Source organism: Moschus berezovskii, chromosome 23, assembly GCF_049115385.1.
Source record: "Moschus berezovskii isolate FMDL1 chromosome 23, NW_MosBer_1.0, whole genome shotgun sequence".
Lineage (NCBI taxonomy): Eukaryota > Metazoa > Chordata > Mammalia > Artiodactyla > Moschidae > Moschus > Moschus berezovskii.
In genome coordinates this window covers 31,968,926-31,994,767 of record NC_142482.1, presented here as the reverse complement: position 1 = coordinate 31,994,767, position 25,842 = coordinate 31,968,926, and the positions used below count along the sequence as shown (strand labels likewise).

At 40.3% G+C, this 25,842-nt stretch overlaps 1 protein-coding gene across 4 annotated transcripts in view; it reads right to left on the bottom strand.

Annotated features, from left to right (window-relative positions):
• Window positions 1-219: 219 nt before the first annotated feature.
• SLC25A27 (solute carrier family 25 member 27) overlaps window positions 220-25,842 on the bottom strand; it is a 29,093-nt gene continuing 3,470 nt past the window's right edge. For 2 of the 4 annotated variants that reach the window (XM_055406794.2, XM_088831055.1), the window contains exons 3-9: window positions 24,077-24,161; window positions 23,335-23,457; window positions 20,682-20,794; window positions 16,852-16,936; window positions 11,656-11,748; window positions 10,948-11,050; window positions 220-5,140 (exon numbers count right to left, since the gene is read on the bottom strand). In XM_055406794.2, coding sequence (XP_055262769.1) covers window positions 5,069-5,140; window positions 10,948-11,050; window positions 11,656-11,748; window positions 16,852-16,936; window positions 20,682-20,794; window positions 23,335-23,457; window positions 24,077-24,161 — 674 coding nt within the window. In that variant the 3' untranslated portion in view covers window positions 220-5,068. The remainder of the gene's footprint in view (window positions 5,141-10,947; window positions 11,051-11,655; window positions 11,749-16,851; window positions 16,937-20,681; window positions 20,795-23,334; window positions 23,458-24,076; window positions 24,162-25,842) is intronic. The other 2 variants (XM_088831054.1, XM_055406795.2) reach the window with 2 other exon arrangements.

The window sequence follows — 25,842 nt, the reverse complement described above, 5'->3', positions numbered from 1 at the left end:
TCTGCTAATATAAACATTTCAAATCTGATGTTTTAAATTAAGCTACTTTCTGTTTCAATTCTGAAAAGTAAAGATTAAGCTTTAAAAATTGTCTCTAAATTTTTTATCATTTTAAATTCAAAGACGCACCAGGACGAAATCTCACGAGGACAAACAAAGCCCTTGACAACCCATTAGGCGTTTTAAAGCATTTATTTTAAAAATCAGAATGATGCGCTATATTTACTCACATATATTCCTGTTTGTTACCAGATATTTTCAGCAAACAGACATCTTTAAGCCTCTTCATCTGCTTTTATCAAACCTACAAAGTGGATCCTGCTGCTGTTGACAATCACAGCAGCCCACTAGGGGTAAAGTATGGGGAGAGAAAAATAATCACATACTCCTCAGAATTCAGAAACAATAAAACACTTGAAGGGGTAAAATGTACGTACAAATAGAGACAATTTTCATACACACTCTAAAAGGAAGAATAATATAAACATATCACATATTTATTAATTGCTCATCAAACAAATATTCTGTATTATTTAAAACTATCAAGTTCTAGATTTTTGTAGGATAGGTATTAAACTGATGACCACTTCTTTAAAATTACCTGTTTAAAGACACATGATCTTTTGAAAATGCAGTTAAGCACTGCATATGGTAAGGAATCACATGAAACCGAGTGTTACTGACATGATATAATTATCCTTAAGGTAGGAAGAACACAGCACATGACTTACACGTGTACATGTTTTTTTCTCTCCACCCACCCCCAACCAATCTGAATTCAGCAGATTCCTTCTAATTGACTTCTATTTGAAGTTTTAAAGAGAAACAGAGATGGTCTTTGTAGGAGTTCATTCATCTAGGGGAAGCAGACTCATGTCCACGCAGACAGACAGACATCCACAGGAGGGGAAGCCATGGGAACAGAGGTGTTGAAGGTCTTCAAGTCTTCAGAGATCATTCTAGATGTTAAAGTAGGACTTCACCAGGGAAAGTGAAGACAAATGAGTGGTAGTGGTGGGGAAGAATGTTAGGCAAAGAGCACAAAATGAACACTGCCTAGGAAGCCGCCAAATGAAGAACATCTTCAGGGGCGATGCGTTTGTGAGGAGGTAGAGTGTGGGTGTGCACTGAAATGCAAATGTTAGAAAAATGGGTTGAAGCCAGGTTGAGAGGGGCTTGGATACACTATGAAAGATTTTAATTTTTCTTGTGTGTGTGTGAAGGAGTAATTGAAGCTAAGAAGGTGGGATGACATGCCCACTGTTGCCTGAAGGAAGATGTGTCTCCTGCTAGGTGAAGGATCTCCAGCCACATAAAAAACTTGTATTCTGCTGTAAGTCCTGAATAAAACTTTCCTCATCTTAAAACATGAGAAATTAAATAAATCCAGGAAAAAGGAAATTCCAATAATTTTAAAAAATCTTTTTTTTTTAACATGCCATTAATATAATGACTCTTTTCAAGTATATGTGCAAGATTCTAGAGTTCAACCACTTCATCTTAAAAAGAAATGGACCATCAAGAGAAATGAAGGGACTTGATTATACTACTTTGTCAGAATAAATCCCCAAATATTGGGTTGGCCAAAAAGTTCATTTGGGCTTTTCCACACAACGTTATGGAGAAACCCAAATGAACTTTTTTGATCAACCCAATAGGATAAAGATCTTGAGAATCCAAGTTCAGCCTTCTCTCCACACTTCCTGGCATTCAATAATATATGTATTTTGGGGGAATCATTTTTAAAAGGGCTCTGGTTTAACTGGGGAGCAGAGCATCAAATATTTTCACCCTCAAGTAACCACCAAGTATTAAAAGAAAGATTTTTTTAACCAACAAGTATTAAATGAAAGATTTTTCCAATGGAGGTCCTGAGGGAATCTGTTTTCATTAGACAGAAAAAAACATGAATAACTATTTCAGTTGTACATAAGTGGTTATGCTTAAAAATTTAAAGATGACAGAAAACCAGTTTCTCATTTAAAACTTCCTTGAATTTGTTTCCTTCCTTTTTTCTTGGCAAAATGAAAGAAATTTCAGACTAGTCTTTTGACAGTCACAGATCTTCAAATAATGAAGACAAAATTAATTGATTCATACCATCTGTAAATTTTGTTGAGTACCTAATGGCAAATAAATGCTACTAGCTAGAGAAGACTCGTGAGAGTCCCTTGGACTGCAAGGAGATCCAACCAGTCCATTCTAAAGGAGATCAGTCATGGGTGTTCATTGGAAGGACTGATGCTAAAGCTGAAACTCCAATAGTTTGGCCACCTCATGCGGAGAGTTGACTCACTGGAAAAGACTCTGATGCTGGGAGGGATTGGGGGCAGGAGGAGAAAGGGACGTCAGAGAATGAGATGGCTGGATGGCATCACCGACTCTATGGACATGAGTTTGGGTGAACTCCGGGAGTTGGTGATGGACAGGGAGGCCTGGCGTGCTGTGATTCATGGGGTCGCAAAGAGTCGGACATGACTGAGCGACTGAACTGAACTGAGCCCTACCACTAGTGGCTTATAATTAAAATAACATTTGGAGCACTTGATGAAGATACATTATTCCTCACTGAAAGCAAATTTAAGAAATGTTATCTATTTAGATATATGCTATTTCATTTGAAAAAAAATCATCTGGGAAGGGAAAAAAGTGGAAGCGAAGCAAAGGAAACTTAGAGGTTAAGTATTATTGATACTGAGCTGAAGATAAATACCAAGTACAGTTATGTTACAAGAAAGTGAGACTGAAATGTTAGTCTTTCACTGTGGACACAAAATTACTGAAGTTATTTTTTTATTTACTGTGGGTTATTCTGGAGAGGAACAAGATGATTTCAAGTTGGTAAAATAAAGCAAAGTTCCAAGACACATTAATGAAAATGATTCACTGGAAAAGTATGACTGTGCTAGGATATTAAGTGTTATCTACACGATTTGGTCAGATTCTCGCGGGTCTTCATGTTTTAGGTAAAGTGTTTTAGACTCCATTCTAGAATGTATGCCAAAGGCAATTCAAATTCATTTTAAATGTCTATGACAAACAAATTCCATAAAGAAAAACCTGTTCTTGGAAGATTCAATAGTCCTGGACTGGGATGTTGCAAAAGTGACATGAGACATTTACTCAGTACCTAATTAGTGTATAATAACTGTCAGTGGTAACAATAATTAGAAGATCTGTATTTTTATCCTGATTCTGCTACTGAATAAATTATTTACAGGAACAACTCTACTTCTCCAGGCCTCAGTTTCCCAACATAAAAAATGAGACAGTTAAACCAGACCATCCCAAGGAGTCATTTCAGGTTTAAAAAAAAATCAAATTATTCCAATCCAGACATCAAGGAATAGTCTCATTATGTAAGCAATGTTTTCACCTCGAGCCCCTCAAAGAATAAAGTTAAATAAATTTTTCCATGGTCCAGTTTGCATATAATTATTTTGATCTAATATTTACTTGACTTACAAAATTATAAAATACACACAAAAAACAAAGTTTCCTAAAGTGGTTCCAATACAGATAATTTGAGGACTTAAGTACATATTATTAAGTATATTTAACAACTCAGTTCATAGAAGTTGACAAATACAATGGAAAAGTAGATCGCCTAAAGATTTTAAGAGATTAAACTCCATGTTCTATAAATTCTATTAAAAAAAAAGCCACTACATATAAGGACATCACACTAAAATATATTTGAAAGTATACTTTCCCTCTTAAATGGCAGTGATTATACATTAGGGCAACCACAGAACCCTTGTAAACTTCTTTCCATTCAACATCATCCATACCCGTGATAAATCCTGTTTGGTCAGCTCCAATGTCTCTCTTGGGTCTGAGCTTTTGGAGTTTTCCTATTTTGACAGTTACAGCCTTTTCCCATAACTGTAGCTATCCATCCAGAAATGCCCAGTGTCTGAGGCTGGGGGAACGGGTGGTACAGAGGTGAATGTGAAGAAATCTCTCACCTTTCTAAGAAAAGGGATACGATTCAGTGACTTGTGAATTGCGTACCATAGGCAATTTATATTATCACTTTTTAGGCAGGAAGCTTTGTCAGACTGAATAAGATTCAGGCTAGAGACAGCTTTCGTCTGATTTCTGAGTTCTCCCTCCCTCTCTATCAGGCCCTTAGTGTTAGGGAAGGGGGGATTAAGAGAGGCTGTATGTCGGCTGACTTCATGTTACCTTTGCTTTTAAATGCCACTGAGAGACTGATGATACCAGATGTTTCTTTATTAAAAGGACCTGTCCACCTGAGCTTTAATCAAATAAGCCCCATTTTTCATATATTGAGATTCTTAAGAGCTAGCGACAAATTCAGTCTGGAATTGGATATATCACAAAGCAGACAATCTTTTCTGTTTTCATTAAGATGTGGTCTGTGGCTATCATGAAGTCCTTAGCCTATGTGGCAGAGACCTAACCAATGAACACAGATCACAGGGCACTGAGAGAATGAGGCTTCTTCCCTTGAGATCCAAACTTTTGTTTGTCACTCTCCTGGCAAGAAAAGTTACATCAACCTCCTTCAACACTAGGGAAACTCAAAATGTTTATTCATTCACCTCCCTTTAGTTTATAGTATATGCACTTTAATGACAACAGAAAAGTGAGTTATCAGATTTCAGTTGTAAATACTGACACAACACATTAAGTATGTTCCTTGGTCCCTATGTACGGATGTATTTTTCCACATCCCTACTGTCCACTTCAGGTCTGAGATGCTGTCTCCCTTCTGGCACTTTCTTCTCTAAGCAGGATCTACAGCATAGCATCTTGAAGCTTGAATCTTCTCGCTCAAGTTAAGTGGTCAGGATTTGATCCTTCCTTAGAAAACGCTGTGCTGGGGTCTCATTGGGTGGTGTTGTGTGATCCAATCAGATTGCTTGTGAACAAAAAGAGGAGTCAAAGAGAACTTGGGTTTCCAGGTAAAAATAAAGTGCTGCCCCCTATAAATCACAGTCTCTGTGGAGTAAGGTGTCTTCCTAAAGAGGTAGAAATAATAGGGGGTGTGTGTTGCAGATGCCCGCATTTCAATGATACTGAACACTGTATCTTTAAGGACTTAAAATGGACTGACTCCACTCATCTCTCTGATTTTTTCATAAGTAAGCCAGAACACCAGTGACCAAGGGGTCTGAAAGATTAACCAAAGAAGTTAGTGCATATTTCAAAGCAATTATAAATCTTCTACATATATGCATACACATCTTTGAATGATGAACTCACTTTGAATCCACTTAGGCTGAAAACAAATATTTTGGCATTTCACCTTTCTAGAGCACCTTATCATTTACAAAGCATTTTCAGGTCTTATTTGTAACAGATTTCCCCAAACAATTTATAATGGAAAGGAAAGGTATTGATACCCCTGTTTTACAGATGAGGACACTAAGGCTTAGCAATCAGATGCCTGCCAGCATGGTGGAGTTGGACCTTGGGCTTCTGACTTCCATTCCAGGGTTCCTTTTACTGACCATTACTGGATAAAAGGCTAGGACTCAGCATGCCTGAATTTCTAGGCTGGGCTCTTTTCTTCTACATGTAGTTTGTGTAATGTATGGAGCATGACAAGAAAGCCCTGAAGAACTTGAAAGCAGAGATGAAAGATTATCCTTTGAGAGTTTGATCATAAAACCAACACCTGGTATATCACATAATGAATATAAAAATGCACATGAAGTGGAGAAAAGGGCTTTCACCTCAGAAAGAACTGGGTATGAAGGTGTCACTGTGCCAAAAGGAATTAGAAGGGGATGCTGCTGCTGCTAAGCCACTTCAGTCGTGTCCGACTCTGTGTGACCCCATAGACGGAAGCCCACCAGGCTCCCCCGTCCCTGGGATTCTCCAGGCAAGAACACTGGAGTGGGTTGCCATTTCCTTCTCCAAGAAGGGGATGAAGGTTAATCAATAACAGAAGATAAAAATGCTAAAGACACAGATGGAGATCACAGAGGAAACACTGGAAGTAATCATCGGAGAAAGTATGTCTTGGATCCAGTTCTTATCTGGTGTGGTTCCTAAGTTACGGGTAATATTGATCAGAGAGAAACCCTAATCACACTAGAGGATATAGAGAAATAAACTTAAGCAATTAGAATGTAAAATGTATTTGCTTAGAGTGTTTATATAGCAACATTCATGTCATACGTGTTTAGAAATGTTGAGCAGGTGATACTAGTAGACTGAGAATTCACTAGTGGATTTAGGAGAATACATCTTTGGTCAATTAAGTGTATGACAACGGAGACAAAGAAGCTGCGACAACACCACAGTCTTGTGACAATAAAAATCACGTGAGCCACGGATATGACTGCAATTGGATCTAGAAGCAGAGGTCTCAGTTAAGAAGAGACTAGGCAGTCATTCCTGATGGCTCTGGTTATCAGACTTCTTCCTCTTAGCAACCAAACTTTATGTGAAGGAAATAAATATTAATCAGGGATTGAGCAAAGCGAGGGCATGCCACCTCTAACTAGTGTCAGGAACTGGGATTAGGTTTAGGTGGGTTTTGAAGAGGAGTTAAAGAGGGAGAGCCAAACAGCAAGTACAGGATGTAGACTGGATATACTGAGCCTCTGCAGAAGGACATATGGCCAGTACCTTCTTTTACCTGTTTTTTCCTCACTGGCATAGCTGTACCACTGAAAAGAATCCAAGTGTATATGATGCCATGTTATCGTAACTGCTGATAACATGCTTTTTACTGTGGGGTTGAACACACAGGGACTCCTGGGTTGATCTTTTTCAATATTAAGTTTACAGATAAGCTCTTCCTGTTATTATTATTCTGTGTTCAGCAGGCAACTTTCTGATTATGACTTGGCTCCCCTATAGTTTGAATTTAACTATCCAGAGGACTTCATTGAGATAACTGGCCAGATATATTTCTCAATGTGGATGAGCCAATGTTGTGGTCCAGTCATCGGTTTCAGTGAGTTTGGCTGAAGGGCAGTTGCATGAGCAAAGGCCGATTTACCTGGAAGTGCTCATGAGTCAACAGGCTTCTACGCTCAGGTCCTGCGCGGTGACAAATCAACAAAGCCATGCCACCCTGGTGATCTTGGGTGGTTAGCCAGTCTGTCTCTGGTAACCTCTGTTCATCACCACACCCCGTCTCTTTTTTAAAACTTCCATAATGAGCTGCAGGACCTTGAGATACTCAGTATACCATCTTAGTTAGGACCATGGGTTTAGTTAGAGTTGAACAAATCTGCAGTGAATTCCCAGCTTGGCCATATACTAGCTACATGAACTTGAGTGAGTTTCTTATACTTTGAGCTGTGTTTTTCTCATCTGAAAAATGAGGATCAAACTACCTATAATGTTAGGTTCTGGTAAGACTTTAAAAAAAAATTATGTGTGCAAAGAGCTTAGCACAAAGCTTGTCATACATTAGGTATTCATTGTGAGGTCATTTATACTTCCTGAGTCTGGGTCAGATCAAGTGGTCTCACTGCTCCTTTATTCTGGGCTGTTCTCTGTCACCTCTTGGTTTCGTTTTTCATCCCTGGTCTCACACATCCTCATGGTCTTCCCCATAGAAACATCAAAGTCTCATTTCCCTTCTCTCCCTCCTTCCCTTTCTCTGTCTGATCAGTTACTACGTCCTGTGGGGTCGAACACAAATGTGCTTGAAATCCACCTTCTCTCCATTTCTACAATCATCTCCTGGCTAGACCACTGCCAAAACTTCCCTTCCTGCGTTCTAACTTTCACAATAGCTTCGACTTTGCTGCCACAGTAGACTTGTCCCCAAGCAAATATTAGCACATGGCTCCCGGGTTCAAACAGGTGCTTGCTACTGCAATTTCACCTCAACTACTGAACTGGCTCCCCAAGGAGCCTGGTGCATAAATGCTCTCAGCCTGGTGCATAAATGCTCTTCCATGTGCTCTTCCCATCACCTGCCCTCTGACGACCTACACTCTGCTGCTGCTGCTGCTGCTGCTAAGTCACTTCAGTCGTGTCCGACTCTGTGTGACCCCATAGACGGAAGCCCACCAGGCTCCCCCATCCCTGGGATTCTCCAGGCAAGAACACTGGAGTGGGCTGCCATTTCCTTCTCCAATGTGTGAAAGTGAAAAGTGAAAGTGAAGTCGCTTAGTCGTGTCCGACCCTTAGCGACCCCACGGACTGCAGCCCACCAGGCTCTTCCATCCATGGGATTTCTAGGCAATAGTACTGGAGTGGCTTGCCATTGCCTTCTCCGGACCTACACTCTAGCCACACAGAATTTTCTGCAGTTCACCAGACATTTCGGGGTCGCCCATGACTTACTTATGTTGCTTCCTCACGGTTTTTCTTGACAAACACCTACTGATCCTTCAAAGCTCGGATCAGGGAGCACCTCTGGGAAGCCTTTTGGGACTTCTCGAAGAGTTCAAGCCATTTTTCTCCACTATGTAAGTTTTCATTTTTTGTTCATAGCACGGGCAACCTCTTTAGTAATCTGTGTCCTCAGAAGCCAGACTGCCTGGGTTTGAGCCCCTGATGCCAGAAGTTAATAACCACCTAGCCTGGCCAAGTTATTTAGACACTTCACTTTAGTTTTCTCCTCTATAAACGAAATATATGATAGTAACCTTCTAAATAGATTATTGGGAGAACTCAGTGAGTTAAGCCATGAATATGATTAGCACAGCACTGGCCATATAGCAAGTGACTTCATAATCTTAGCTTTATAATCTCTGTAATTTTAACTACTCACGTGTCCATCTTCTCCCATCACATTGAAAGCTCCTTGAGAGCAAAAAAATACCCATCTTATTCCTTGGTGTTACCAGCACTTATAATAGGACCGGATTTATGCAGGCCAAGTCAAAATCTTCCTTTCCATTTAATATCCATAGATTTGAGATAACTTCAAAGTATAATCAAGACAATGAAAATAATCTTTTACAGCTTAGGTGTGCTTTTGTATCAGATATTGCCAAGGGCTTTGGCTGTTAGTTTCATGTTAATAGATAGATACCTACTACCCTTGGTGATGTCATTTATCCCCAGCGCTTCAGTTATTATCTGTGTGTAGATAATAACTGATAATAATTCTCCATCCTCATGATTCTAAGATCCAGGCCAATATATAAAGCTAGTCATCTAGAGATCTCTTCTTAGATGTCCTATGAGTATCCAAAACTGAACATATCCAAACTAAACTTGAGATTCCACCACGAAATCTTCTTCCCTGCAAATGATCCCATTTTAGGAAACTACATCATTGGTTGCTCAGGGCAGGAATCTGGGAATGAAGCTCGATTTTCCTTTGCCTTCTCCAACCATTTCCTCATCTCGATCCGGTTGTGTTCCTTTTTATCTCCTTTCTATTCTCCCCCCACCCTTTCCTTCTGTCGCCACTGCCATATTCTAGTCTGAGTTATCATTATCTGTCATCTGTCACAACTCCTGGTCTTTCCTCAACCCACACAGCAGCCAGAATGATCTTCCTAAAAGCACACATCATCAGGCCAATGCCCCTCACTCTCATGGACCCTACGGCCCCTCCCAATCCCATCCCTGCCTCTCTCTGGCCTCACCCTGGGCTTCTTTCCTCCACATCTCCATGCCTTGGCCAGCTGGCTTTCCTTCAGTTCTCTGAATGCATCATCCACTCCAGCTAGTTCCTACACCCAGAATGTTCTTTTCTTCCCTTTAACCTAGTTAAGTACCAGTCATTCTTCAAATCTCAATGAGAAATCCATTTTCCAATGAGGTTTACTTAACCTTTTAGCTTAGGCGGTCCTTACTTGCTGTCTATTCTGAAAGTACCATGACCCTGCCCCCTGCCCCCTCCCAACTCTCACTCAGGGTTTGTCTCGACCTAGACTGGAGGCTGCAGCACCGGAGCAGGAACTGAGGCTCTTAGGCTCCTCCTAAAGTCAGGCCCTGAGTACACGACTTTGTATGGAACAGGTGCTCAGTTCATATTATTATACTCTATTGTGTAAAGCACTGATTGAATTTCTAAACCTGTAACTCCTATTTTTTCAAATATGTTCTAACTCACAAAATACTTGAGTACCTTGTTTTTACTGTATTTGTTATGTTACTTAGATAAGTCTATCTAATTCTACATGTTAATTCACTTTAGTAAAGAACAGTATCCAAACCAAATGAAAATGATATGTCTCCTTCCTAAACAGAGCTTTGTGGTGATAGGTGTTAATGGGTGGCAGTGGTGGTTTAGTCGCTATGTCATGTCTGACTTGCTACCCCATGGACTGAAGCCTGCCAGGGTCCTCTGTCCATGGGATTCTCCAGGCCAAGAATACTGGATGCAGTAGGTTGCCATTTCCTTCTCCAGTGGATCTGCCTGACCCAGGGATTGAACCCGTGTCTCCTATATTGCAGGTGATCTCCTGCATTGTAGGTGAATTCTTTACTGCTGAGCCACAATGGATAATCTAATATTTATCATCAAAGTAACTAATTTTGTTTGAAATAGTGACATTTTCATAACAATGGTCTCTAGTATGAAATCTGTGTACCTGTCTCAAACTGTAATATTTTGGCTAAATAGCAAAAGTCTTTACATTTCAGAACAATCTGTCCATTGGCTTTATAACATCAGACTATCAACCTATTCATTTCTGATGTAACTGAATTATTTTACCTTAATCTACCAAGGGGGTTGGAGGTAAAAGAAAACAAAATGAGAAAAGAAAGAAAGAACCATGATTTGGGTGCAGAACCATGCCAGAAGCCAAGGTGAAAAGGGAAAATATTTTTTTTTTTTTTTTAAAAACAGAAGCGCGACCATTTCTTTATTAAATTATACAAAAAAAGGGGAGGGGAGGGGGGGCAGCTGTGGGGCTCGGCCCCAACCCTTGGCCCCACCTCGTTTTGTTTTTTTTTTTTAAAAACGAAAAGGGAAAATATTAATAGATGAAAAGTAATTTAAGTACAATAGAAACAAAAACAAAGGCAGGAAAAACCTAACTTTACCATTCGAAGCCAAGATGGTAAAAACCCTTTATAGAGACTCAGGAATCCTTCTCCTTGAACAGCTTGAATCAAGCAGTCAGTAGATGATTTATACAGAAGGCCCCTAAAAAGGAAAGAAGACAATTTTGTTAAATTTCTTACATGTAAATAGATGTATAAATAAAATTTAAAAACAGTCTAGGAAAACTTATTTAATGATCTTCTGCTAGTTTAGAACAAATAATATTTGTGCTTCCGTATACACAGGACACCTCTTGTGAGTTTAAAGATATTTTTCAAGGTTGATTCTTGGGATTCACCCCACCCTTGGTCTGATAACTTAGAATTCACTCCATCTAGTCTCTTCAGAGAGAACATACTGTTTCATAGCCAATCAAATTACCCATGTTACTCACAAGTCATGAGCTTCTGAAAAAATTCCCTGCAAATTCTTAACAAAGTATATTTTCAAAAACTCTATGAAAACAACAAAGTCACAATAAACACCTTGTGTCTAAACAATATGATGGTTAAATTAGCTTATTTCCCCAAACGCACAGTACTTTTCCATCAGACACAAAGCGGGTAATTGCATAAAGACAATTTCCTGGTTGAACACACATAAACACAAAAATACATTTCCAGCAAGAATAAATACGATGAAGAGTCTTTAAAGAACATTGTTATTATAGGCATTCATATACACGGACACTAAGACTTTCTGTCTACCTTCCTTGTTTATCTCGTGGTTGATTCATTATTCGGCTTTTGATGACATCAGCAGGTGTTCCCAGAATAGAAGCTACCAGTCCAGAACATAAACTGTAGATACAAATAAATGAAATTGAAAGGTAATATGTAGCAGCTTCCAAATTTTAAGGAACGGGGATGTGATATTTGGAAAGAATGGAATACTAAACCTAGTTCAATAATATTCTTCATACTAATGCTCTTTCAGCTTAAAATCAATGATAAATTCATTCATTAAAGAGCTGAAAAAAAATGAAAATAATGTCTAGTCAACAGATATACATTGAACATCTGCTGGAGGCAGGCACTCTTCTAGGCAGTGAACAAGACAAATAAGATCCTGCCTGGGGAGGGGCAGAGGAGAAATGAATAATTTCAGGTACGGTTAGTGCTGTGGGGAAAAAAATGAAATGAGATCACGTGGTAGGGATTAACCAGGTGAGAGGCAGTAATGGAAAGGCTCTTGGGTGAGAGCAGATCTTGACATAGATGGTTCCTTCTCACCAGCCAGACCAGAGACTAAAGATGCAGGCAGAGAAGGCTGAGATTTTATTCTCAATGCAAAGGGAAAGGATCTTAAAGTGGGGGCGGAGGGGGGGTGCAGAAATCACATAATCACTCCTTTTTGAAAAAGGCTTCTGGTCAGTTATTCAAGACAGACAGAATGGATGTGGCCAAATCATCTAAATCAAGATTCTTTTAAATAAGTGACTCAACAGTTCAGAGGCCACCAGCAGTTCATTATGTATGTGGGCGTGAGAGAGGCAATACAGGAATATGATCGACATCCCGTAACCCGAGAAGCCATTAACTCCTGCTGTAAATTTTTTCAGGAGAAACGCAGATGACAAAAGATGGGTGGTCATCCTAAACCAAGAGAAATGAAGGCTCGAGACCCGGAAGTTGGCAGCTGAGTCCAGAGACGGGAATCGGGGGGTGGGAAGAGTATCTTATCTTCCTCTAAAGCTAGAAAGGAAAACTGTGGACAACTTTTATCTCTTCCCAGAACATCAAGTGTCTCCCAGAGATAAGGACCGCTGACTTCCGGGCCAAGCAAGGCCTTTGAAGTTTCTGAAGGCTCTGTGGTGGGGAGGTTGAAATGGCATTAGGAATCTTCACACTGTCTTACTTTGAACTGCTGGAGCAGCAAGCACCCAAGTTCTTTATGAGTCTTTCAGATCAGGACTGATCATTCAAAGGAGAAACAAACTTCAGGAATACCTGAATTCAAGAGAAAGAACCCATAAAACCTATTTACATTTTCCAGCAAGTGACCCGACTGTGCATATAACTTTTCTTGGGTCTCTGTTCACATGACAGGCATTGCCTATGTGCAAAGAACTTACTGCTTCACCATATATATCCCGGGAGGCGTAGACTGCTGTTCTTTTAACATTCTTTCCTATTTGTTCAGATCCTCTGAAAGTCAATATTTAATGTCAGAATTCTCCAGGCCAGAATACTGGAGTGGGTAGCCTTTCCCTTCTCCAGGGGATCTTCCCAACCCAGGGACTGAACCCAGGTCTCCCACATTGTAGGCGGATTCTTTACCAGCTGAGCCACAAGGGAAGCCCAAGAATACTGGAATGGGTAGCCTACCCCTTCTCCAGCAGATCTTCCCAACCCAGGAATCAAACCAGGGTCTCCTGCATTGCAGGTGGATTCTTTACCAACTGAGCTGTGAGAGAAGCCCTCATTTTAATATAGCATCATTACTTTTACACAGAAACAGGCAACCAACTACAAAATTCACCTAAGTTCTAAAACTTAAGTCTACTAGAAACAGCATGCAAGACCAGTCAAGAGGTGAGAAAAACAAAGAAGACAGAAAAATATACACAATTTCCCCTTTTTGGCTCAAAAGACTGGAAAGAAACACTACATTTTCACTTGTTCACTTACTTCAGAGAGGCTGGGTGCCGGCTCAGCTATACATATGTTTCAGGAGTGGAGACTACTTCTACCAGACTGTTAATATTATTAATAAATTCTACTTTTAAAAGATAGGCAGCCCTCATTCATTAGTAGTCATTAATTAATGTACTTAATAAAGGATTTTTTTACCTGTATAATAACCACATCAAGGATCCCCTTTGGCAACTGTGGGCCTATTTGGCACACAGACACTTTGGGGGGCAGCTGCCAGTGGCCTGCTTCATCCTCCTCTTATCAAATTGTTTACAGGAGGTAGTGTGATCTGGCTGCTGCTGCTGCTGCTAAGTCACTTCAGTCGTGTCCGATTCTGTGCGACCCCATAGACGGCAGCCCACCAGGCTCTGCCATCCCTGGGATTCTCCAGGCAAGAACACTGGAGTGGGTTGCCATTTCCTTCTCCAACGCGTGAAAGTGAAGTCGCTCAGTCGTGTCCGACTAGTAGCGACCCCATGGACTGTAGCCCACCAGGCTCCTCCGTCCATGGGATTTTCTAGGCAAGAGTACTGGAGTGGCTTGCCGTTGCCTTCTCCGGTGATCTGGCTAGGCTCCTTTAAATATTAAGAGAACCAATACTGCATTAAGGAGGCCTCAGTTAAGGTGGTATCTAGAGTCAAAGTGAGAAGACAGAGCCGTAAAAGCTACATCAATTTTGCTTAGATACTTGACAGGAACATGGCTACTTTTTGCTGTTGACCTTTATCACTCCTTACCAGTAATACCCACAAAGTGAAGCCCAGAATGTGTCTTTAAGTGATGATAGAGAATGATGGGGTACGTCTTCTGTTCTCTCCAGGAGACCAGATGGCTCTGTGCAAGGCTAGTCTGTATTAGTTCATAAGCACGGTTTCAGGATGAACAATCCTCTTCCACATCAACAAAATAACCATGCTCATGTATGATCGTCATACAGTGTAAGCTAATCTTTTGCCCAGTTTTACCTCTCAACAGCCTCATGATTTAAAAAGAGGGAAAAGGGGGACTCTTCTGGTTTTCCCGTTCTGTATAATTTCCTTTCTACTTCCCCTATTTTAACATACCTTACCACCTGCCTCCCCATCACCCTAAAGTCCTAGCCACACGTCTTCTACTGCTCCTTCCCTGCCGGAGAACTTCAGCGTACTCACACCACTGTTTTTGGTATGTGTGCTGCCCAAGAGAGCACACACACCATTGTTTTTAATTATGGTAAAATACACAGAGCATACAGTTTACCCCTTAAGCATTCTGAAGCAGCCAGTTCAGAGACTGCACTATTTGCACTCCTCTTCTTCATATCAAACTCCTTTCCCTCGGGGGCTGATGGCTCCTATCAGTCTCTCGACTGCACAGCTGAGACCCTCTTTAAACCTCGGTGAGCACTTGTTCTACCCTGTAATGCAGCATCCAGAACCTCCAGATCACACAGCACTGTTCACCTACCCAGCTGTGAGTTCACGGACAGCAACTTTGGAGCCGCCTCACGGACCACACATACTCCCCCCGACTCCATTTAAAAACCTGATCCAGTGGGTAGGGCTAAGAATGAACCAAGTACCGATCATCTCAGCACCCAATGATCGCAATCATTTGCAAAACCTGAATTAGAGAACAATAAGATAAACTTATTTCAGCTGGGCTGGAATATAGTGATGGGAAATCTTACGTATTTCCAAAAAGGACAGATCCATTAAGTGGAGTCATGTCCATTAGGCAGATTTACACCTACTGGGAAATCCCTGAATCTTAGGTTAGAGAGGTAATAGTTCAAAGACCATTTGGATAAAGACAATGAAAAAGAAACAGAGGTAACATCACTGGGGAGCTGTTAGAACTGAATATCCTGCTCCCAGAATAGATGGTAACACTGGAACAGAAAAGTCCCTTGAAATTTGAGACTATTTCACAGGCTGACTTGACAAAGAAGAATTGGGGAAGAAAGTCTAACAAGCAGAGAGAACAGCATAAACGGAGACAGTGAACGGAAGGTCAGGTTGGGTACAGATATAGGATGGAGGCCCCAAATCCTGTTTGCTTTGAAAGAGACGGTGGGCTATTGGCTACAGAAAATATGTTATTGCTTGTGAACACACCTGAATGAGATTTTGGAATATGAAAGGTGAGCAAAGATAGACAGAATGATTGCCCTGGCAGCGTGAAAGATAACACTTATTTTAAGAGGACGAATGAAGAAAAACTACACTAAGAATATAAAGTGAACCTAAACTTAAGAATCATTTCTATCTATAGCTATACCTCTAAATATCATTGATTTGGCGCTACTTATATAGTTTTGTGTGCGTGCATGCTGAGTCGCTCAGTTGTGTCTGACTACTTGTGACCCCATGGACTATAACCCCACCAAGCCCCTCTGTCCACGGAATTTTCCCAGGAAAAATACTGGAGTGGGTTGCCATTTCCTACTCTAGGGGATCTTCCCAACCCAGGGATCAAACCCATGTCTCTTAAGTCTCCTGCATTGGCAGGCAGATTCTTTACCACTGTGCCACCTAGGAAGCCCTCTCATACAGTTTTGGGGTTGTCTAAATAGCATTAAGGGTTCTAGAATTTCGAAACAAGATCAGAAGCTAAACAGAATCATAAGGCCACTCAACATCTATAAAGTAACTCATCTTAATGGATAATCTGAACTTGTGTTGCAAAGAATTTAAGCTGTTTCTCCTTCCTAGGAAGCACTTCTTTATCATGTCTCTATCCATCAAGAGCCACAGCCCTTCAAAACATTTATCTATCTCCTTTATAGGCCCTGCGAAGTGGTTTTTTTCTCCCTTCCCCCCCCCGCTGCCCAACTTGACAGTAACTTGTCCCTTTCTTTTAGCACTTACTGTGCAGTGTTTTTATACTTGTTTTGTTTTTCCCCTTGGTAAACTCCCTGGGAAGCAGTGTGGTTTACCTTTTGTATCTACTGCAGGGCTTTGCACAGTGTCTTTAACGCAAACGATGCTCAAACATACCCACTGAATTGAGTTAGATAATCAATTGTCAGAATCTGACCCTGGGATAGCCCTACCAAAGTGCAAATATTTGGGGAAATTTAACCTGAAATATTCTGCCCCTCTCGTTCACATTTTAACTGCAACACACTTTAAGAAAATTGCTCCTTATAAAGGTACTATCGCCTTTCTTTAAGGGTGTTATCACTAGGTTCCCAATCAGAAGAGATAAAAGTTAGAATTTATGCCAAACATGGAAGAAAGAGTGAGAGAGGAAAAAATAGAAAGAGACAAATTAAAACAGTCTTACCTTGATAAGCCATGAGTCATGATATTGTCCTCAAGTGGTGTATTCAATACCAAGTAGTGTTTTACTGTGTCATAAGTGGTTAAATCTGGCAATACATAGAGAAAGAAAGTTTAAATGTCATTCACTCAACAATGAATGTCTTCTGTGTCAAGAATGTGCTAAGCGTGGGACAAGAATGTATACAAAGATGAAAGATCCCATTCTTGTGCTCAAGCAGAGAAGAGCAGAGCAACGGAGGGAGGGGGAGGAAAAAAGGAAGAGAGACAGACATTCATATCATCTGAACATCTGAATCCAGCTTTGCTCAGAGTCAGCTCAACCCCTGCACTTTTCAGTGCTCGAGCTCATGAATTCCTTTTTTAGCCTAGGCTAGGCTGAATTGAGATTCTATCACTTTAAACAAAAGATCCTGGCCTTTATTCTACATTAAGCTTTTTATACTTTTTTCTAATGACAATGAAGAGCTGTTGAAAGGTTTTAAACAGGGGAGGGCTAGATCACAATCATGGAATTTTATAAAGATTACCTACACCAAAGTATAGGGAAGTGAACTGTAAAGAGCTCAGAATGGGTAGATATGTTTGATCATTCACCGGACATCTGAGAGCATACCATGTGATGGGCATTATTTCTATGCACTGGGGAAAGAGCCATGGACAAAAATGAACAAAACCACCATTCTTTGTTGAAGGAGGAGACAATAAACAAGTAAGTAAGCCACGTGGCGTTTCGGATGGCAGTAACTGCTCTGAAGACAAATCAGGCAGGAAAAGGAGACAGCGAGGGTGCGAGGGTGGGGAAGGATGGTGCGTGTGATTTTTAAATAGAACAGCTGGAGATGACCTCAAAATAATATTTGAGTGGAGACCTTCAGGAAGCTTGAGGAAGTAAACTTTGGAGATGTCTATGAGAAAGTGTCCTAGGCAGAACCACAGTAGGTCAAAAAGGCAAAAGTCAGTTTCGTATGTTAGAGGAATGGCAAGAACACTGGTTTAACAGGAGCAGAGGAAGCAAGAGTCAGAGAAGAGGAGGGTCTGGGGCAGAGGAGTGGCTGACCTGGGCTAGTATTTACAAGGTCACTGTGATAGTCTACTCAGACTATCGGGAGACAAGGCACATTAGATACGACACCACTGCAGTTCTTCTGGTAAGAAAGAGTGGTGGCTTGGATAATGGGGTGTGGAGCACTGGTCAGATTCTGGGTGTTTTGAAGACAGAATCAACAGATCAGCCAGCAGACTAAATATGGAGGGAAAGAAAGGAAGCAAAGATGACTTCAAGGCTTTGAGGTTGAACAACTGGAAGGACAGAGCTGCCATTTATAGCGATGTGAAAATGAGAATGGACTGATTTAAATGTTTTAAAATAAGATGACAGGCACTGGTGATCCTGATGAGAACAATTTCAGATGCATAGTGGGGCAGGGTGGCTGTGTTTATGTGTGTGGGGGGACCAGTTAGGACATATTTGTAGTGGTCCAGAAGGAGGAGATTAATAGTACTTTGGACCAGGGCGTAGGTCTAGGGATGAAGAGAAGTGGATGAACTTGGGATCTCTCTGGGAGATAGAACTGGCTGGATTTGGTGACTGGTTGGCTGTAAGCAGTAAGTGAAAGCAAAGAGATCAAAATCATGCCTAGGTTTCTGGGTCATTCAACTAAAAAGCCATCATAAAAATATGATGATACCATATTTTGAGATTGGGAAGAACAGAGAAGGAAGTGATTCAGTAAATGATTTGGTTTGGACACATTCAAAGTTAATATATATTTGAGGTACCAAATGAAGATGCTGACTAGATAGCTAGAACTTGGAAGAGAACTCTGGGCTGCAAAGATATTGAAGCAATCGATTGAGAAATGATCATCTGAAAGGTTTTCTGAAAACCAGAATATCTACTAATATGATGCAGGAGACATCAATGGTCTGAAATGGAAAAATATAAAACAGACTTACTTCCTTTGGTGTTTAAGTGGTATGTTACTATAACTCTCAAAACTGCTATTTATCAGTTTCTTGCTGCTGCTGCTGCTGCTAAGTCTTAGACTCATATAATTTTGGTCTTAGAAAGGAGTCTTTCATCCACTGATTCGTTCATTAAACATTTGTTGATTATGTAAGAGGGATTGGGAAAGGTAGGAGGGACTGGAAAAATAAAGGTGAATAAAATACAGTCCATGCCTTTATGGGGCTCAAAATCCAGGGGGAGGAGATAGACACATAGAAGAAAGCAATGAAATGAGGTAAAAACAGCACTAGAGCTCAACACTGAGAACTAGGGAAACACATAAAGGGGCATCCAACACACCATGACCTGGGGGGTGGTTGTGGGAGGTTCAGGTAAAGCACATGATGCAGAAGACACCTTAGCCACATATTAAAAAGTCTGCAGAAGTAACTAAATAGAGAAGAGGGAAGAGGACAGACAGTACAGACGCTGAGGCAGTTTGGTGTGTGTAGGCAGTGGAACCTTTTCACTTATGACTCTGCTTCACTGTGTGCTTCAGAATCAATGAACTACTCAAACCCAGAAGGCACAGGTTGATTTATGCAGACCTTCTGTGTTATGAAATTTCCACTTTATTCTGTGAGTGATGAGAGGCCAGTTAGGGGTTTCAGGGATACCAGTAACATGTTGAGATCTGTATTTTCAATAAAGCTCTCTGGATATTGGGTCCAAATTTGAGAGCCATAGAAGAGATCAGGTAGATGCCGTGGCAGTGGTCTAGTTGTGTTTTGATGGTTACTTGGCAACCCACTCCAGTGTTCTTGCCTGGAGAATCCCAGGGACGGTGGAGCCTGGTGGGCTGCTGTCTATGGGGTCGCACAGAGTCGGACACGACTGAAGCGACTTAGAAAAAAAGAAAAAAACTATAAAAATGGTCATTGTAAGGATACTAAGGTAGTAGTTACTGAATGGGAGAACCTTTTCTTTTCAATGAAATATAGTTGACATACGATATTATGTAGGTGTACTACACAGTGATTTGACAGGTGCATACATTATAAAAAGGTCACCATGACAACAAGCCTAGTAATCACTGGTCCTTGTAGAAAGGTACTGCAGTATACTGGAATAATTCCTTATGCTGTACGTTACCTCCCCATGGCTCATTTTTATGCCTGGAAGTTTGTACTTCTTAATCCCTTGCAATTACTTTGGTTCCCTACTCCTCTCCCCTTGAACGGCCACTCATTTGTTCTCTGTATCCGTGAGTCTGTTTTCATTTTGTTTTGTTTTTTAGATCCCACCTTAAGTGAGATCATCTGGTACTTGTCTTTCTCTGACTGACTTATTTCACTTAGCCGAAGGCTGGAGCGGGGAACATTCAAGAAGTATTTAGAAGACAGAAGAAATCTGACTGACTATGGGAAGTGAGAGATGGGAATGAGTGAAGGAAACATTCAGGTTTCCAGCCCGAGGTGACCAGCTGTACCAGATGGGTTATATAGCAAGAGGAGCAGGATTACTGGGGGGAAAGATCTGTAGCCTAGATATAATGCCCATCACATATGGTATACATACCAGTTTGAATCTTAGAGGAAGGTATGGGGTGGGGAGGAACCCTCAGTAATGATTTGGTATTATCTCCTTACTGTCACAAGTTGCTAGTTTTAGGAAATCCTTTTCCATACATCATTGTAGAATAAAGTGAAACCACTCTAGGGAAAATATTCAGTTACAACATTACAACATAAAATAAGACTCTTGCCAGTACATATTATTAAAAATAATAAGATAAAAATTCTCATTTTTCCCTTTGTAAGTGCTTACAGTTAAAATGATTAAGGTGATCAGGACTTCTCAGAATTCAATAAAGTTTCCATTACCTCCCATATTCACCAGCGCTGCTCTTTGTATATTGGGTACCCAGCCTGCCCAAAGCCCACGTATTCCTCCTTCAGCTAAGATTTTTGCAAATGCATGATGCACACCACGAAATCTAAAGGGAAATAATAATAAATGTGAAAACTCTATGCATTCCTGTGTATGGGATGCAACTGCATAAGCTTCATCTATAACTGTTATGATTTGGAGTACAAGAATATCTTAACTATCTAGAATTGTTAAAAATTAAAGCAACCCATGTAAGTCTAATTCCCAGATAAACTTAATAGTTTTTTAGAAAAAAAGGCCAGTTTTTTATTTAAACATTTTTATGGAAATCTTTATAAACTGTAACATCCATCCTCTTCTCAGATTATTAAATAGATTAAGACTCCTTTCTTGACATTTTACATCGTCTGTGAACATACTAATTATAAGAGGGAACAGTGTCTATCAGACCTCTAAGTTCATTTTCCTCATATTATGGGAGACCTTCAAATTTTGTGATTTTATCAAATGACAACATTAAAAGATTAATTCTCATGTCACTTCATGAAAGAAATGATATTTTAGACCAAAAGTTAAGAAGAAGAATTTCAGAAGAGTTCTTAAAACTGAATACTTTTAGGTTTAGAAAATTTATCTTTTCCTTATTTTGCACATTTTTCTATACACAGATGAAAATGGTGCTGATGAACCAAAACTGGAGACTTCTGATATAAAATAAAAACCTGGGTTGTATATAGCCAGAAATACCTGGTGTCAAATACCACCTTATCACTTACTAGCTGTGTGGCTTTACTCAGGCATTAAACTCTCTGAGTCTCACCAAAAAGATAATATGATCTATTTATTGGGCATTCGTAATTACTATTCTGCTACATAAGAAGTATGCTCATGAATAATGGTCACCGTAGCTAGAATTTATTTATTAATAGAATTTACTTATTAATGCACTTACTAAGCACCAGGCTTGTATATATATATATAAGATACGTTTTATTCCTAAAAACTCTATGGAGTATGTTATTATTATTCCAATTCTCATCCAAACAAAGAAACCGAGGCTTAGGGAAGTTAAGAACTTGACTAGAGTTATACAGCTAAAATGTAGTAAAGGCTGGATTTGAATCCTAGGTTGCTTGATCCCAAGGTTCATGTTCTTTACAGCAATTTTTTAAAAACTATTATATCAAAACCAAAATGTCTAACACGAGAGACAAAGAGAAGGAAAAATATTGACATGATCAGTGAAAACTCATACATTTCTGGACCCCAACAGTTCCTTTTCTCCACCTAGCCAACCAAGGCTATATCACTTTGCCCTGCTCCAGAATAATCAGAAGTTGTTACATGATGACAAAATGGGTCCTGGGATGTTGTAAACTACATGGTTAAGTCAGAGTAGGTACCCTTTTCTCCTCCCTGGTCCATGTTACTTAGGTCCCTGTTGGGAAGGGGGCCTGGGCTGCCACAGCCCACCCTCACTTTGCACTGAGTCAGCTGGAGGGGCTGGAGAAGGCAATGGCACCCCACTCCAGTACTCTTGCCTGGAAAAATCCCATGGACAGAGGAGCCTGGTGGGCTGCAGTCCACGGGGTCGCTAAGAGTCAGGCACGACTGAGCAACTTCACTTTCACTTTTCACTTTCAAGCATTGGAGAAGGAAATGGCCACCCACTCCAGTGTTCTTGCCTGGAGAATCCCAGGGATGGAGGAGCCTGGTGGGCTGCCGTCTATGGGGTCACACAGACACGACTGAAGCGACTTAGCAGCAGCAGCTGGAGGGGCAGCAGGGCAGAGGGCAGTGGTCATGGCAAACCACCTAAGGAGACCCCAAACCCTCATCCACCACTAGCTCAGTCACACACCCATAGTTTTCAGAGGAGCAGACCCCTGCATGCTGAGCTCAGGACATCCTACATTTTCTCTACTTCCTGGCAGAGGGTTATCTGTCGGTCTGCAAGATTTGCCTCTTTTCCAGAAGAAACTGCCTAAGTGATATCTGAATAAACTTGAATGAGAGGCCCTTTGAAAAAAGGCAGATTTTGACAATAGAGCATAGTGCAACAGGAGGATTTTATATCACAACAGTATAGTAATATTGAAGTTAAAAAAAAAAAAACTTCCTTAAACTTGGGAAAAGAGGCAGAGAGAAATTAGACAGGGAAGTAGAACAATTCATAAGGTTTACCTTGCTATTTCCCTTCCTGCAGGGAGAAAGGGAAAGGAAACAGGCTTTCTGGCACCTGATGAGCCAGACCTTCTGTCACGGAAACCATCTCAGACAGTGTCTCTTAAAGACGAAGAAACAGAGACTAGAAGCGTTAAGGGACTTCCACAAGGCCAAGCCACGATGGCAGAACTGGAATTCACACCAGGGCAACTGTTAATGATCAGATTCTTTCTATCAAGCACCAGTAGGGGACAAGTCTAGCTGCCTTAGCTGGAAAAGTAGCAGAGTGATGCACGTGGACAGTTTGTCTGAAAAGAACAGGTATACCACACCAGGTAAAGAAAAGGTCCACCTCCAGTCTCCTCTTAGTGAATATCACTTCAAATTAGGAGTCACAGTGAATGCCTTTACTGAATGTTGGGGTCCAAAAATGCAGAGATCAAAGGGGAAAGGAAAGGTACCTGTTAGCGCAGGACCTACCGCAGTGGTTTTCCTTCAAGTTTCCTTTTTCCTTCCATTTGCATTTGAACCTTCACTAGGTCAGTTGGGTTGGCTAAAAATTGGCCAACAACACCAGCCATCATCCCTCCAATCACCGATTTCCTAATTATAAAAGGAAATACATTTTTCTAAAGGTTGTTATCAATTTCACACATTTTGTAGAAAACAATACCATGCTGGTACAGCCCCTGCATAAGAGAGTTAAGACAAAGTGAAGCAAAAAATGAACCCACACAAATCACAGAGGAGAGTAGATGGTTTGTTTCCTGATGGGAGGGCCCAGGGACCAGGAGTCAAAATTCAAATCTGAAGTTTCAGGCCCCTTTAATGGCCTGAAATTCAAAGGAAGGACAGTTGCTTCAAAGATACAATTTAACTGCAGTTTAATTCTCACCACAGGGGAATAAAAACAGCATTGATGTAGTCAGTCTAACAAAGGCTGGTAAGCCAAGTTTTATAGGTTACTGTTTTAGTAGTTTTACGAAATGAAAGGGTTTTGAAGATGTTCTTCTCTTTGAAGAGACTCTGTCCCTGGACTCTTTCTCCTTTCTTTTTATAAAAACTGAAATATAGTGGGTGTATGAAATTAAATAAATTATAGGTGTACAATATAGTGATTCACAATTTGTAAAGGTTAGGCTCTATTTATAGTTATTATAAGACACTGGCTACATTCCCTGTGTTGTACAATACAATGTATTATTTTCAAAGCAAAACTTACCAAAGGGGATAATGCTTATCTTCACTTTTGCCAAACACAACTTCACGGAGATGTTCGTAAGTGACCATTCGACCTCCAGAATACACTGCAAAACAGAGCATTGAAAGGGTGAATTCAGCCCTACGTTTAATAAAGCAAGAGGATGCTTTGACGTGGCCTAGCTGATCTCCCTAGCTGTCCTTCTCTCATATAACCTAGGCTTCTGACACCTGGCCTTGGTGGTTCTCCAAACGTGCATGCCTTGTAAAGCCTCAGGCCTTCTATGTTGTCTGATCTTTCTTGAATGGATTATCCCTTCTCATCATTGCTAACTCCTCCTACTCTTTCAAGACTCCACTCAAAGAACATGTTTTCCAGAAAGTGCCCTCTGACCTGGCCTCCAGTGTTGTAGGCTGTCATTACACCTGTCATGCTTCTATGACCCCCCCCCCCAGAACTCCCCAGGTGTGTGTCTAATACTACATTTATCATCTTGATTAGAAACTAACTTGGTTTACTTGTTCATCTTTTCAGCAGACCATGAGCCTTTTAAGGCAGGTTTTGTGTGTTTCCGTTACCCTATACACCCTAGTACAGAGCTTGGGACACAGCAGGCATTTTCATTCAATAAACACATGCAACTTCACTGGATAATTTACTATGTTAAGGTAATCAATCTCAAACATATGAAATGAATCTTAACTATAAAACCACATATGGTGGTCAACAAAATACAAATGAAAAGAAGTGAAACTCAAAATGATAATGGGAGGCAAGAAGAAGCTATTAAAGAAAAGAATAAGAAAGAAAAATCATGAAAATCAATACACAGTATTCAGAGAGAGATGCAGGATTTTAGGATATTCAAAAACATACAAAGTACCAAAATAATCATCTTTCTGCACAGTTCCTGGTGAATATACAGTAATGTGCTCATCTCGAAAACTGAAGCTTTAAAAATACAAAGCTGGTAAATATTAGTACTGGGCACTTTTCTGATCAAAGGTCCCTACATACTTGAGCAATAATTAAGAGTATATATATAGAAGTAAAATGCCATATCCATCCCTCCTCCTTTTGAAGGCAAGTTTATGTTCTGTGCACAAGCTAGAAACTCAATAACTTCTATCATTGTGGGTGCCCCACTGGAAGCAGAGCTGAAAAGTTTCTCATTGGCAGTATTATGATTTCAACTGTTTTCCTTTCAGAGTGACTAAAGGCTCACTTAGGTAGCCTGGGAAGTGAGGCAAAAATCACCTGTGTTGCTCTTACTCTATTGCCAAAGTTGGATTAGACAGTCACCCTTGCTGTCTTTCAGATCAACCTGGCCTTGGACACAAGGGACAGACACTGGTAAGATCTGGCATTGCACTGAAATATATTTTCAATTTCAAAGAGTGTAAAAAAAAAATTTAATTTTGTGTTTAAAAGTTCCTCAAGTTGATAAAAATTGCAGTGATTCATCTTCTTTCTTAAACTTAAAAAACCTTTTTATTAGGAATCCTTTCAAGCATACAGCAAAGTAGAGAAAAATAATACTCTATGTCTATCATGGAGATTTATCAATTACTAACATTTTCACCTTGCATGCTTTTTCTTTTCCTCAATTATTTCAGAGTGCATTAGAAAATATCATGAGATCGGGACAGTTCATCCCTAATACTTTTGTATGCATTTCTAAAGCCCTAAGAAATGCTTATAATTCCTTAATAAGCATTGGTGGTTAAGAGATTATATATTCATTTGTCACATTAGTGGAAGGAAACTCCAACTGTGGTGTTGGAGAA